Source organism: Nematolebias whitei, chromosome 1 (assembly GCF_014905685.2).
Source record: "Nematolebias whitei isolate Nwh7 chromosome 1, NemWhi1, whole genome shotgun sequence".
Lineage (NCBI taxonomy): Eukaryota > Metazoa > Chordata > Actinopteri > Cyprinodontiformes > Rivulidae > Nematolebias > Nematolebias whitei.
Window position 1 is genome coordinate 26,345,350 of NC_056498.1, and position 16,318 is coordinate 26,361,667.

At 40.7% G+C, this 16,318-nt stretch overlaps 1 protein-coding gene across 1 annotated transcript in view; it reads right to left on the reverse strand.

Moving 5' to 3' along the window:
• LOC119421943 (multiple PDZ domain protein) overlaps window positions 1–16,318 on the reverse strand; it is a gene marked incomplete in the record, with an annotated part of 93,432 nt that overhangs the window by 48,333 nt on the left and 28,781 nt on the right. The window contains 10 exon segments of the mRNA XM_037689629.1: window positions 312–510; window positions 2,721–2,826; window positions 3,075–3,392; window positions 7,385–7,540; window positions 9,714–9,923; window positions 10,023–10,205; window positions 11,948–12,118; window positions 12,406–12,552; window positions 13,104–13,183; window positions 13,445–13,531. Of these exon segments, the coding sequence (XP_037545557.1) occupies window positions 312–510; window positions 2,721–2,826; window positions 3,075–3,392; window positions 7,385–7,540; window positions 9,714–9,923; window positions 10,023–10,205; window positions 11,948–12,118; window positions 12,406–12,552; window positions 13,104–13,183; window positions 13,445–13,531 (1,657 nt within the window).

Consider the following 16,318-nt stretch of genomic DNA (forward strand, 5'->3'; position numbering starts at 1 on the left):
TTTTACAAAACACTTTGGGGCCAGGTCTAAGAAGGTGTTTTAGACTTGAACCTTCTTCATTTGTCTTCAGTTTGTCCACATTCCTCATTATTTAAGAAAATACTGCCCAACAGACTATCATGGACAAGATCCTAAATATTAAATATTATGGAGAAATATTATTCAAAGCCACTATAAAAATATTACACAAAATTCTGGCTGCTTGGATACAAAATACTGAGGAGTTGGGGGTGGTTTCAAACTTTTTGAACAGTACTTTATGTACAGACATAAACATTCACTTGACAACTGTTGTTCAGCTCATCTCTCACCCCAGCTCTGGTCCGATGAGGGAGTGTCTCCTGAGCATGGCTCGAGCCTGAACGTTGGTCAGGTTGGTGGTGGGCTCGCCGTTGATGGCCAGAATGAGATCGCCGACCCCCAGCCGTCCGTCACGGCTAATAGACCCCCCGTGGATTATACTGCGGATCAGCATACCCAGACCATCTTTCATGGCACTCACTGTCATGCCTTTAAGACAGATTGCCGAAGATGGTTACTTTGTTGTTTGTAATTTTTGTACTTATTAAAATATTAAACTTTATTTAAAATATTTTCCCTAAAAAATGGAGCTCTATCTAAATCTATCAAAAACATTGTTCTCTAGGAAATCTGATTCAGTATACTTGCTCCGTTTTTGTGTTTTTTATGGTGCATTTTAGCTACCATTCTGAAATTTTTAGGTTTTAGCTATCCTTTTGGAGCTAGCATTCTGCTACTTTTAGCTAACCTTTTGCTATATTTGGCTATTACCTTGCCTTTTCATACTTTAACTTTTGGATAACCTTTTGGTGCCTTTAGTTAGAATTTCACTGCTTTAAACTTTGAGCTAGCCTTTTGTTACATAAAGGTTTTAGTTAACATTCTGAAACATTTGGCTTTTAGCTAGCCATCTGCTATAATTAGCTTTTAGCTGTGCATTTGATACCATTAGCTTTTAACTAGCCATTTGCTACATTTAGCTTTTAGTTAGATATTTGCTTTATTCAGTTTTAAGTTAGACATTTGCTACAATTAACTGTAAACTAGGTATTTGATACAACTAGATTTTAACTAGGTATTTGATACATTTAACATTTAACTAGGTATTTGCTACAATTAGCTTTTAGCTAGCCATTTGCTACATTTAGCTTTTCGCTAGACATTTGCATTTAGTTTTAAATTAGGCATTTGCAACAATTAACTGTAAGCTAGGTATTTGCTACAACTAGATTTTAACTAGGTATTTGCTACAATTAACATTTAACCAGGTATTTGCTACAATTAGCTTTTAGCTTGCCATTTGCTACATTTATCTATTAGCAAGACATTTGCTACATTTACAGTGTTTCCCCTAGATAACTTGCCATGGTGGGGCGCTCATCTCGTTCGTGATTTTTGTCCGGGGGAGGGGAACGGAGACTTGTCCTAAGCTGCGCTGCGCAGCGCGCTATTCAACCCGTTTACGGGGGGGGGGGACACAGAGGCAGCCGCACGCTGTTTGTACTGACAGTTTTAGACCACGGTGTCTGAGAGGAGAGAGACAGACACACATCTCAGTCGCACGCTGTCTGAACCGATTTTTTATTTTTTTTTTAGCGGGGGGGGGTGGTGGGGGGAGAGACTGTTGCGCTGTTTGTACCAACAGTTTTCGAGTGGTGGGGGTGCGTTCAGCGTGAGGGTTCAACATGAAGGAAGAGGTTGCCTTTAGCTTTTTAGCTAGTGCACCTGCTTTGCGAGCCGCTAGTTTAGCGTTACGTCAGTGCAGACAGGTGGTTGGGGGTAGGGGGTGGGGTTCGGTAGACGGGGCGCTCGGTTCTGTTGACGGGGCGGGGCGCCCCGCTTGTATAATGGTAGGGGAAACACTGATTTGTCTATTAGCAAGACACTTGCTACATTTATCTATTAGCTAGTGTTCTATTTATTTTGGCTACAACAACTTAGTTTCAGCTTGTTTATCAAATGTCAGTGGTTATAAAGTATGTCCACTGGATAAAAATAAAAATCTGTAGTTTGCTTTATGCCCCTCAAAACAGCGTTTGAAACAGTAAAAATACTCATAAATGTGTCTTTCAGTGAAGTGGAGTGAAGTAATTTATCTGGAAACTTGTCTATCTTTTCGTGCCCACACAGAAGGTTCTTATCTTTATTCAGGCGGTGTTGAAACTAAATGTCAACTCTCTAGTGAAGCAGCTCAGTGTGTGGAAGATCATTTGAAGAGATTATGAAAATATTCTTATTATATACTTAGAGCTTGAATTAAAGTTGGCACAAGTGTTTGCTGGAATCTGAAACCCCAAACATTTTATGCAAAATATTCCAATTGACAGCCATGTAAACAGGCCTTCACGGAGTGAAAAGAGAAACCGTTTTCGGCTATGAAAAGATGATTTTAAACACCTATTTGTTTTAGAAGTTCAAACTTTGTATTTTCTATGCCTGCAGCAGCCCCTTGGGCGAGTTTTTGAAATGCAAATCTTTTGTATCGCAAAAGATTTACCCTTTGAGTGGAAAAATACCACAAATTGCTTCGATCATTTTGCCTCAAAAGTGAGAGTTTTAGAAAACCGAAGACAAAAGTAAAAAGCCAAATGCCCCTTTCAAACCCTGAAGGCTCATTACCTCTCCTGCGGAGGATGAGAGCAAAATAAATAAAAAAGAACAAATATATTTAAAAAGGAAGTGAAGGTAAAAACACAAACCAAGGCTGCAGTTGCCCTTGACAACTGTGATAGTCCTTTCGAAGCTGCTCCCGGGGGTCAGCGCCGCTTTGTCGCCGTCTCCGGCAGATTCTTTCACGCCGGCGTCCTTGAAGGCGATAATTCAACACGTTTATTCACCGCGGTAAATTAAAACACTTGAGCAGATTCCAAAACCGGGCTTGCGTCTCTGAGGCACATGTGGGTTTAGTGATTCGACCGTGAGAATTAAATTGAAAACAAACATTCTTAATGTTCTGTAGCCAAGTTTTGACAGGTTCTGACAGAGAATGATTTACTGTATTTAAGATCACTTTTTTTTCCACAACTTGTCAAATCAAACCTCAAAATATTTACCTTCAAAGTATTTCCAGTATCTCCAAATGAAACGGCAGATTCCATCTGACATTCATTGGCCTCCTGGACGGCGGCTCTGCCTCCCATCTCAGAGAATGGGCTGTACGAGTCGGAGCGCTCCGCTGGCTCTTCTTGGCTCGGCTGCCGGGCCAAGTATTGATCCGAGCAGCTTAGGATGGCGCTAATGGCTGGGATGTGACCCGTCAAACTGGCCGCAGCGTAAGAGGCCGACTTCTCCGAAGAGAACGCCGGAGTGTTGTCTGCAAAGTTCGACGAGGCTGCGAAGCTCAGGTCCAACACGTCGAGGCGAGCTGTCAGCTGGAGGGAAACAAAGCACAGCGGATGAATGGACTTGGGGAGAATTCATCACAGTCAGGCTCCATCCTGCTCAGCTTGTAATGAGCCTCAGAAACACCATCAGTGGTGGGGAGGAAGAGGCATAAATCACTGGCAGCCTGAAAACTAAAAGCCACATTATACTGTGTATACTTTTTTTATTTTTAATACAAGAGCAGCTGGGCTTTGTTGAGCCAAATTACACAATTTCCACAACAGCAGAGGCTGTAGATCTACATTTAGTAAATACTTGACGTCAAGGGTGCCCAATACGTCGATCACGATCTACTGGTCGATCGCAAAGGTATTATGGGTAGATCACATGGCATTAAACAGAATAGATGTCAGCCTATCATCTAGCCTCAATATGAACTTTGTCACTTGATTGACATACAGGCAGAGTGGAGATTTTTGGGGGAACTCCCCATGGAGGTGTGAAATGCCCCGCAAGTGTGAAGTCACTACAGGCGGCTGCAGTCCAAAGTTTTCCTGCACTTACAGTTATAATAAATGGCAGAGTGTTTTTGTGTTGCTCACTGTTTTTGAGCATGTAGGATCAAAACCAACAACATCCTAGGTCCAAAGAGACGTTAGTGTTAGCAGTTTGGACGTAACTGTCAAGCAGACGCTGCATGCACATTGAATGTAGATGAGCCCTGTCAGGGTTGCCAGATAAATGTAAAATGTCATATTTGCCCCCTCCTTTTCTGTGCACATGCTCAACAAACACAACACACACCTCATCTTAGATTATTTTTACTCAGTATATGTGACAGTTTAGGTCAAAATACTATCATTTTAAAGTGACAGTAATATAGTTCATAATTTCTTATCTGGCAACAAGAATGAAATGGAAACTACAGCGTTTTCATGTAAACTCGTTAATTTCTTGTTTCCCCAATAAACATTGAAAAAACACAAACGTTTTCATAGGTTGTTCCCGTGTAAACAGGGCCTTATAGTAGATCACTTTGACTTGGTCATTTTAAAAGTAGCTCGCATAATAAAAATGTCTGGGCACCCCTGCTTTAGGTGCTTCAATAAAATCCCTCCAGTGGTTCACAAGGTATTTTGCTAACAGGTTGACTCCCACAGTTAAAATAAAACGTTTTAACCTGCTGAGTGCTTGGAGTGTATGCAGGGAACGACTCAAGTAGTAACACGACAAATCTTTGCTCAATATCTGTAAAACTGACTGATCTGGAATCCATTTTTGTGTTTGATAATGTTGATCAGCCCTGGCGGCCATCTTGAATCGTTCATCCAATGATTACTTTCTGAAAAGTTCAATAACATCTGTCTGTTGGTTCATGAGATATTTTGCTAACAGATGGCAAAAATGTCACAGCCAAATACATGATTACCTGCCTTTCACGGCAGCGAGCGATAACAAGGTAGCTATGTAATAAAAGCGTGGAACAAAATGAAGATACGTGTTAGTATTTATCAATAAAACGCAAAAGCTGAGGAAATAAAATGTTTTGGTTCTCAAGGTTGTATCAATAAAGTTTGAATATCTGACCTCAACAAGAGACTTTTAAACATTTTTTTTTTTTAGTGATAATACATAAACTCTGCTTTGTGTGCTGCAACACAAAAGTTTAAAATCTGTTAAATGCAACAGATTAGGCTCAGCCTTATAATATAAAATAATGTAAAAGGAGCAGCAGCTAAAGTCAGCGCTGACCTTAGGGAAAGATAAAAATGTGCCTGACCGTAGCTCGTTTTTATTTGATTTTATATAATTTAACATTTATTTAGAAAGCTGTGACTTCTGTGGCACCAAAGGCACATTCTTCAAATACCAAAAAATAATAATTATTGATTAAAATAAAAATAGAAAGTCATGAGGTGAAAGAACAGCAACAAAAAACAACATGCTGTATACCTCACTGTATTTAGCTGAATTTAGGGAAGAATTACACATTTTAGCACAAATCACAACTACAACAAAAAACTTTCTTTACAGCATCAGGAATAAATGTGGATCACACGATTCTCTGGTGAATGATGTGCAGGCTACTCCAGTAAATGACCAAGAAAAGCTAAAAAATCTGACTTACTATCATAACTCTTGAACACATCATAGTAAAGCAGCTAATTTGTGCTAGTACCAGTACGTGTAGGGTGTATAAAGTTTTACTGAGGAAACAAGCAGTATGCCAATGACCCCCCCCCCCCCCCCCCAATTGCTGAGGGATTTGAATAGTGAATGTTTGTAGTTTTGGAATGCAAGGAAACCTGAATGTTTTTGATACAAGATATTCAAGTAGGTAGGAGGTGCTCTGTGTATTTATTTGAGCAGGTGAAATGTTTGAGAACTGGTTCTCATTTACAAACATGACCTGGAATAAGAACAGAGGAGGGTTTTTTGTTTGGCCATGGAGGAGCAGAGTGACAGATTCTGTGGAGTGGAGGGAGCAATTTTATCCACCACCAGGGGAAACGTCGGAGCCTTGGCGGGGACCAATGGAGGCCTTGGCCATCATAGATTAACCACTGGCCACCCCAATCGTTTGAAGGAACTATACTTTCAAGCAATATAAAAATTTAGACGTGGCAAACCAATTTATAACAGGAACCTTTCTTACACTTGGATACAGCCACACACCATTCATTCATTCAACCTTTATTTACACAGATAAATCACATTGAGCCTTGAACACTCATTTACAAGTGAGACCTGTTTGGACAGACAATAAAAAGTGGTGAAAAATGACACATGGGGTTTGGAGACAAAAAAAATCCTAACGTGCTCTTAATCTTTGGCTGAAGGTCAACAGCATGATAATGAAAACAAATCTCTCACACGAGCACATAATGATGCTGCCATTCCTCGGGGGTGGGGGGGCGCAAGGGCGGTGAGCATTCCAGAGACGACACACAGAGGAACTAAAATGGAAGTTGGTACTGAATTTAATTCAAAATCTTACTTCTAACCTACAAAGCCCTCAACAACCTAGCTCCATCTTATATTGCAGCTCTTATTGTTCCATATTTTCCTAACAGAGCACTTGGCTCTCAAACTGCATGTTACTTGTGGTTCCTAGAGTTTCCAAAAGCAGAATGGGAGGAAGATCTTTCAGTTATCAGGCTCCTCTCTCGTGGAACCAACTTCCAGTTTCTGTCCGTGAGGCTCACACATTGTCCAGTTTTAAGACTGGGCTTAAGACTTTCCTTTTTGATAAATCCTATAGCTGGCTTGGGTTTCCTGAGCTATCCCTTAGTTATGCTGCTATAGGCTTAGACTGCTGCTGGACAAACTGACCATGTTTCCTCAAATGAATAGTTTGCATTTGTAATTATTTGTATCTTAACAGGTTTTGTTGGTCTTTCCTCCTAGTGAGGACCTGCCTTTCTGTGTCTGTTTCTCCTTCCTGTTCCCCTCAAACCCCAGCCAGTCGAAGCAGATGGCTGCTTGTCCTGAGCCTGGTTCTACTGGAGGAGAGTTTTTCCTTTCCACTGTTGCCAATGTGCTTGCTCAGGATGGGAGACCGAGACAAAATGAAGACAACACAATCTGCTTGCTTCCTTAGATAGATAACTTTAACTGGCTTTTTATGCATGTGAATATTTCTGTTCAGTGCCCTGACATGACTTCTGTGTGACTTGGCGAGACTTGGAGGGTGTTTCAAATTCGTCACTTCATTCAGTTAACAGTTTTAATGGCTATAAAGTGATTAAAATAAAGTCCGAAGCACAAAAAGGTTCAGATTTTCTAAAAGGAACATGAAGTGATGTAGTTTATTTTGAATATAGAGTCAATTGTTAAGTTCAACCACAAATAAAAAAAATAAAAAAAAAAATATTCCATTAAATTTTAGGTTTTGAGAGAGAGGTCAGAATTGGCCTAATTGAAATCAGAAGATTAGAGCAATATAAAAATAGTTTATTGGCATCGGCCTTAAAAATCTTAATAAAATCGGTCCAGAACGACTGGTTCCAGCTGTTTTCAAACATAAATGTTGGTTTACCCTTGGTGTGGACGAGTGCAGGAAATCCAAGTCAACGCTGCAGCTGCTGCCGTGGAGCGCCATCATGGAGGCCTGGAACGTGTCGTCCTCCATCCCAGAATAGGTGTGATCCAACAGCGCCTTCTCGTCAGACAGGTCCCCGTCACTGGTGTCAATCTGGGACAACGGACGACAGGAACTGAAAACACTCAGCTTTAATTCATTTGTAAGCTACAAAAAAACTGAAAGAATCTGTCTATAATCCCAATTTCACAAATTATTAACATTTTACAGTTAAAACAGCATAAACACATCCCTAACTGCTCCACTCTTGGTGTTCCGATTTGTCACGTTTTCCCAAACGCTAACTAACCAATGCCGGCTCTGCTCGGTAAAGGACGCCCTCAGTCAGCTCTTCCTCCTCTCCTTCTTCAACCAAAATATTGCTGAAGTCAAATGAATGGATGATGGTGGATGATGGGGTTATTTCCTGCTCACCATATGGGTGTGGAGAGTGGGAATATCCACATATTCCCTAGGAAAGTGGAGAAAGTCTTTCAGTGTCTCCAGCTTGAATTAAAACTCTACTCTTAGCATGAGTTAGTATGGAATGGAAATGGAAAGCAAGTGTTGGATTAAATGAACTGGTCAAACAGAAGATCAAATAAATAAACGAAAATCTATTTAGCAGAGAAGCTGTTGAAGATATCAAGGTTTTTTTTTTTTTTTTTGCTTAGTAAGAGCTCTCGGTGTTGATGTATATAGCATGCAGCTCAGACAGATAGATATACATGAAAAGTAAGCAGGCACATTAGGAGGATTACACACATCAGACTCAATTTTGAAATGCAATACAACAAAATACCCCTCAGAAGTACATTCCACATCCTGCAGGAGAGCTTCCTGCTGCTCAGTAATCCAGCAAACCCCCGATAGCCCAGAGGTCTCGCTGAGTAATCCCAAGGCAGATTCAATACGAGCAAAATAAATAAATAAGATAAAATAGCTCTACAGCAGAAAGAATGCAAGCTGGGGTGGTTTTTTTTTTTTTTTAGCAAAACATAACGGTCAAAGAGCTAGGAGCGACGAACACGCCACTGGACGGAACAACTATTCTGACAGGTGACTCGGTGCACGTAAAGAGGGTGGAAGCTGCCCTTGGAAAGTTTAATAACAAACCGTGACGCTGAGCCGTTTTAGATTGGGCACCTGTTTTTCACTGTACGACAGGTGGAACGTTACACCACACAGCCTACCTCCACCTTTTCCAGCATGAAAAATTCAAGCTCTTGTAAGCTGAGCCGTGGTGGCTGGGCTCTAAGTTGGGTAACACACAACAGGGGAGTGGTGGTGCAGAGGTTAGAGAGGGTGGATCTGTGATCAGAGGGTCGCCAGTAAACTCCTGGGACCAACAACATCAAAATGTGGGTAGAAAACATGAAACATCTGCCTCCACCCTCATTTGCCCCACTCTGGGCCCATGAGCAAGGCCTTCACCCCCCCACCCCCACCCCAGCTGATCCCCAGGTGCCTTAGATGGCAGCCCACTACTTAACATGTGTTCACATGTGCAACGAGAAAATGCAGAGAATTAATTTCTGCATTAAGGATTAATAGCAGTGTTTTCTCTACCATTATACAAATGGGGTGTCCCGCTACGGAACACTCTTTCCCCCCACCACCGGTCGACAACTGCTGGTAATGATGTAGCGCATAGCGCAATACAAACGCGCTAGCAAAAATGCTACTGACGTAGTGCTCCGCTACCACCTCACCCCACCCCCCATCGATAATTACCGGCAGCATTGTAGCGCTAAGTTACCGGGCGGGCAACACACAGTGACAACCCCCCCACCCTATGACAAAAGCCGGCAGCAATGTAGCGCGAAGCTCAGGTGGAACAACACACATGTGACTCCCCCCCACCCCCACCCCATTGTTTATAAAACCCAGCAGCAACATAGTGCTAAGCTAGCAGGCAGAACAACACACATGTGACTCCCCCCCACCCCCACCCCGTTGTTGATAAAAACCAGCAGCAATGTAGCGCTATGCTAGCAGGCAGAACAACATACATGTGACTCCCTTTCCCCCCACCCAGTCGTCGATAAAAACCAACAGCAATGTAGCGCTAAGCTGGCAGGCAGGCAACACACACGACTCCATCCCATCCCGGTCTACAAAAATAATAAATAAATACCTCGAGCGCCCCGCCAATGGAGCTGATCTGGGGGAAACACTGCATAGAGTACAATAAATAAATCAAAAATAAAAATAAAGCCTTGCTCTATCACACGATCCACACCAACGTTCTCATTCAAACACATCAAACTTAAAGAGTGGCGCCTACAGGCAGCGGTTTGGCAACCCCGATCTGAACCATGCCCAGTTTGGCCCCCTTCAGGGCCAGGACGGCGTCCTCCAGGCTGGCGTTCTCCAGGTCTGTGGCGTTCACATACATGAGTCGGTCTCCTGGCAACAGCCTGCCATCTTTCTCCGCCACGCCGTTCGGAACCAGGGAGCGGATCACGATCACCGTCTTGGTGGGGTCTAATGGGTCCTGTGGAAGAACAGTGATCTTTTGTTGAAAAGTTATCCAAAGTGAATGAAAAAAGTGGAGAGAAATGACAAACACCAAGTTTTCTTGAAGAATTCCCACCTGGTAATCCAAAATACTGAATCCCAACCCCCCTTCTCCCTTTTCCAGCTCAATATTTTGGATCTCCGACTCCCACATGGCCAAAGGAGCTGCTAACGCCTCCTCTGTCATACAATCCTGTGTCGCAGTAACAGTGTTCACCTCTGAGTCTTCAACTACCACACTGCTGAGCTCGATATCATTCTGTAGACAGGAAAAAAAACTAAAATCACAATCTAACACCCTGCCATCGTTATTTTCCTCCCCAGCCCGTAGGCTCCTACCCTGTAGCTGTGTTTGCAGCTCAGGTTTCTGGCGGTGGTTAAAAGTGAAATATCCTTGGGATTCTGGGGCCTCAGTACATTATCTCAGATAGAACTACAGAGATAAAAACCCTTCTTCCCCCAAAGGGGATAATATATTTGATGTCTCGGATCTTCAGCAAAACGATATTGGCAGCTGCTGAGGCATTGCTGAAACCAGATCTGAATAAAATAATCATAATAATCACAGAGGCTTAAAGCGGCTGAAGGTGCAGAAAGTAGACGGAGCAACTTTAGAGTCAGACTCTGCTAATAACGGTTGATGTGTTACAACGCAGGAGTGCCCCCTCATGATTAGGTTACCTAGCGTCATTAGCATGGCCATGTTTCAAATTACAGCATGAATGTAAAATGGACAATAACTGTTAAAGAACCGTGTTTAGAAAACACGAGGCTGCGTTAAAAAGATAATTATTGTGTTAAATCCACATTTTTCTCATATTTGTTGTTCAGGTTGTGTGTCTCAGTTTGGCTGCATGTTAGCAAAATATCTGATTGTTTGGATGAAACCAAATAAAACTCCTTAAGTATTGGATCAACAACTGATTAATCAAACCAATTCAAAATGGCTGTCACATCTGATCAACCTTAAAAAACACAACAATGGTTATTTCTTAGTTTTTTAAAGGTTGAGCTGTTGAGGTGTGGTAGTAGCTGAAAGTCATCCTTAACACAAACTCAAAGTACTAACTGATGTTTTCCAGATTTTTGAACCAACTCTGTCTCTTAGCGAAATGTATTTTAAAGCTTTGAAGGGATTTAAATTAATCTTTTGAAGTTTAAACTGCTCACACAAAGTTGGACTTTCCATGAATGAACTGATCCCTTTGTGGTTTTTAGTTAAAATTTAGTGATTTTGAGGGATTTTCCCACCGAATGTTCAACTTAAAGAGTGATGACGCACTTTAGCTGTCTAAACTTTTATAAATATTTACAATCTAACTCTTTCCACTCCTGTAGATGTCACTCTTATATAATTTACACAGCAAAACATCTGCATTTTTGTCTTCTTTTACCTCGTTTGTCTCTTATACTTCAGAGATTGTGTTTTTTTCTTAAATCGTCCCAGAATGCTAAGAACTCACAGCCAAGCTAACAAAGTCCATGCTCTTACAGAATTCTAGCTCGTTTTTTCCCTTTAAATTCTGAAAGTGAACTTTTGTTTTTAACTTGTCACATCTCAATCACAAAACACTTTGGACACATAACAATATTTGTGTAGGATGACCAGACCTTTCTGTCACTTATAGTTCAGGACGATTTTTGATACAACTTGTTGTTTGAGGCTTACTTTTTACTCCGCGGTTCTTTCTTCCTCTTAATGAGTGTGTAGTCTGCATTTCTTTTTCCAAATCTCAGTTCCCTTTACTCATCTTATACAGTTTATACAACCAAACATTCTGCCAGCTTAGATTATTACAACAGTAAGTCCCTTTTTTTATAGTTGCAGCTTCGTGCACTCCGCCCATCTTTCGGATGACTGTACGTACATGTTCGCGTTGTATCTCAGTGCAATGCTAATAAAGTTTATTCTGATTCTGATTCTAATTATTATTGACGTTTGTAGAAGAAAGTCATTGTATGTTGGATTTTTGGACAGTAGCTGCTTGAAACATACAGTACCTTTAATGTATAGGCTGTGGACAAAGACTCTGAATCTGGTTGGACGGTGTCCATGTTGGTCTGAAGATCAGGAGCAGGTCTACAGCAGGTCATGTAGACACAGACGGGAAGTTCCTTCAAGATTCTTATCACCTCTTTGTGGGTTTCACCAATCAGGGAAATACCATTGACCTTAACAAGTAGAAAGTACTTTTAGTTTTTAACTCTAAGCTGTGTTTGTTGACCAGATCTCAAAAGTCTTGTTTTACTTCTGGCCTAAATTAACTTTTTGGCACTTTAAGATTTACACACGTTATGGTTACAATGCCTTTATTAAATATAATATACAACATCTACTGTCCTCATATGTTTTGATTGGTTTCATTGATCAATATTTTCTTGCATGAAGGCAGTAGAAATAGTCACATTTTGAGTTGCTTGTGGCAACAGTAACAGTCTTAATGTTAATTAAGGTTTACCTCAACTAGTTCATCCCCACTGAACAGCTTGCCACAGCGACCAACGGGTCCTTCAGGAAGGACGGAGCAGATGTAGTGATGACCACTGTTGGCGTCTAGACTGATGCCCAGACCGCTGCTCTCGGTGAACTTCTCCACCTGAGCCACCTGCCAAGGAAACAAAGAATTATACTGAATCAGCAACAGCATGTAAATCCTCATATCAGAGTCAGAGTGAGCTCAGGCTGCAGTGGAAAATGAGCGAAAATAACGTCTTTAAATTATTTAAGATTTACATAAAAACAGTCTATAAAGACGCCACCTAGCGATCCTGGTAATAAAAACAGCATCTATTCTTCCCAATTTACATTTAAATTCAAGTTTTTTTAAACAGGTATGTCTTCAGAAATTATCATTTTATTTGAATTTTTAGTTTCCAAGGAAATTGCCCAGTTTTCTGCCCATGGGAGATCCCTTCGTATAAAGTTCGGCATCATTGTGAACCGAAGGAATTCCCCTTTTAAAATATAGGGCTGGAATTCCCAGTGACATCACTCCAGACCAATAAAAATCCCTCTTGTAAACAAAACTAGCTTGTTGACAGACCAGGTGATAAACCACCAAATTACGACAAACTACGTATCATTTAGGAGCTTTTCAGATGAAATACTGAAAACACACACACGCGCACACACGATCAGGTGATAAGGACAACTTACTATAACTTCATTACTAGGACCGAGGATCTCCAGCCACTTCTTCTTCAGTTCTTCCTCTTCAAACGGAGTCAACTTCAACTCTTATAAAACAGCATAAAATGAAAAATTATTTTGCACCATATTCACCATACAAACACGTTAAATGATCATGAAGCACCTAAAATATGTACTAAAAAGTGATTTGATAATACTTTTATATGCACCATTTTTTACATATTTTGCTAAGCTGTTGTTCAGCACCCATCCCAGCATTGTCTCACACTGTCTTTACGTCTTTGCGGTCCTAAACAATCGTCCTTATCTGCCACATGTGTGAGCAGCGGCTCTGAACAGCCTCTTACCATGTTTGTCTTTTGGTGGCTGATCCACGGCCGGGCCGACATCTGATCCTTCACATGTTGTCAGGTTATGCTTCTCCACTGTGGTGACTGCAAACACACATCGAACGGTGAAGACACAGACGGGCACACAGGAAGTACACATCTCAGAAAAAAAAAAAAAAAAAAAAAACACAGTGAAACTGCGAATTTAATCAAAATATCAACTAACTTTTGTATTCAGGTTGAAGTTAGATATCCAATACTATTTATAAAAGGGAATGCTGATGATTTTTTTCCACTTTTAGTGTATACAGAAAACAGGCGTCTTTGTTTATGTTATTTAAGAACAAACCAGGACTTTGATACCGAGGGTTGGTGGTGATAACATTTATTTTTTAGATGCAACACATCGAGTACAAGGTAGATTCTGAATCGGTTTTTGAGCGTTATTAAACAATGGTTTTAATAACATTAATCTGCGCTGCCACTTTAAGAGCGGAGAGGTTGACGTTTGTTCTAGTCAAGTTGCTGTAGCTTCCAGTAGAAGCAACATGTTGCAGTAAAGCTGTGAGTTTTAACATATTTTTAATGTCATTTTCGCTGATTATGAAAAAAGAAAACGTTTATCGTAAAGTAATAGTATAGTAATGATTTGAAATCCTGCCTCAGATATTGGTTTCTCAGATCACACTGTTGGTTGGTTCTCAAACTATCTCTCAGGTCGGAGGCAATGTGTCCGACGTACCGGTACTTCATCTAGCTACCTAACGGTTATCAATGGTGTGCCACAAGGCTCAGTTTTAGGTCCCACTCTTTTTCAATTTATATAAATAATGTAGGTCAAAACATTCCTGACAAATCCTTGCATCTCTAATGATGACACAGTTGTTTATTGCTGAGCTAACACAGTTGCCAAGGTTTTCCAGCTTCTACAGTCTGCATTTGACATCATTCAGTCAGACTTATTCCATCTCAAGCTGGTGCTAAATGCTGACAAGACCAAAGGGATGTTGTTTTCCAAGAGAAAGTTGGTGCAAGCAACTCTTCCTCCTATCTCATACATGCACTGTGTTCCTATTGAGTTTGTAGATTTTTACAAATACTTGGGAATTTTGGTCGATGCACATCTTTCTTTTAAACCACATATTGAAAACCTGATTAAAAAACTGAAAATAAAATTGGGTTTCTTTTTCAGAAATAGATCTCGTTTAACACTGAATACCAGAAAACGCCTTGTAACCACTACCTTCCCACCAGCCATTGACTATGGTGACATTATTTACATGAAGGCCCCTGCCAGCTCCTTGCAGATGTTGGATGCTGTCTACCATGGATTCATTCTAAGATTCATAACTGGTAACTGGTTGTAACTACTGTACCCACCACTGCACTCTGTACTCATTGGTCAGATGGTCATCCTTATCTACACGTAGGCTCTCACACTGGTACATTTTTATCTCTAAATCCCTCCTTGGTTTGTTACCTTCTTATATCTCCTCCCACATGTCACGCCGTCAGTGCAGTTACAACATGCGCTCTCAGGCCATCATTACCTGCAGCGTTCCCTCAGTGCGGAATGAACTTGGCAAAACGGCCTTTTCCTACTCAGCTCCTGTAACCTGGAACACCTTGCAACAGGAACTGAAGTTGCCCACCCTTATTTATTTAAGGGGTTTCAAACATTTGATAATGTCAATAGAAAAATTAAAACAAATATGTTCTTGTTTTTAGTATTTTTTTATTGAACGACAAATGTCCTAGTAGAAGAAAGTCAGAGATATTTCCCTTAATTTCATTTTCTGACCTCACTTCCTGGTTTTAAATTAAAGAAGTTCCAGAGAGGCATCCACTGAAAGTCAAATAAAAGTATGTTGTGTCTCCTTTCTTTAATAAATTCTAATATATACACAAGTCCAAACCCTAGAATTGTTGTTTTCTTAAACAGTTTGGAGAAAAAAAGGCTTGCTAAATGTCTTCCATCTGTTTGGTGTCTTTGTGCAGGTTTTTGGGCTACAATTTCCTGTTGCCAAATCTAATCACTTCTCATATCCATCTATCACTGCTGACACTAAGTAAAGTATGCAAGCAGCTTTTCTTGCTTCTGCACGAGCCCGGAGGTTGAGTCAGAACAGCAGGAGACGGAAACTCTTCAGTTTACTGTCAGTCTATCTTTTTTATTGCCAATATTGTAAAAAATCTAATAAAACAAACATGACATTTATATGAACTTCTCCTGCTGATCTTCTAGTAAATAAACTGAACTCAGAGTTGGAGCAACATGAGAGAGGATTTAAGGTTATTTTTGTCAGATCTGTGTCTTTTAAAAATTTTTTTTAATAAGGTCATTTTTAGTGAGTTCAAACAAATCATTTAAATAATTTTAATTCCCGTTTTGTCTATAAAGCACTGTAATCCTCAAAGGAACAAAGTGATGTCCAGCACAAAATCAAGTAAGCACTCATTCATTCATACCATACCATTTTATTTATAGAGCACTTAAAACAGCAACAAGGCCAACCAAAGTGCTGTACAGACAGAACAACAGGTAACACACAAAGCAAAATACAAAATGAAGCAAATCAGAAATATAGACATAAAAACGATGCGGATAATGACAACAAACCAGTGTGGAGCATACAGGTTCAAAACACAGATCATCTGGTGTTGAAAGCTACTGAATAGTAGTGAAATTTTTAAATGGGACTTGAAAACCGAGAGGGAGGGGGCCTGTCTGACAAGCAGAGGTAACTCATTCCAGAGTCTTGGTCCTGCTACAGTGAAGGTCCTGTCACCTCTGCGCTTAAGACGAGTTCCTGGAACTGTGAGGAGCAACTGGTCCGCTGACCTCAGGGAACATGGTGGGACATACGGTTGTAGCAAATCAGAGAGATGGGG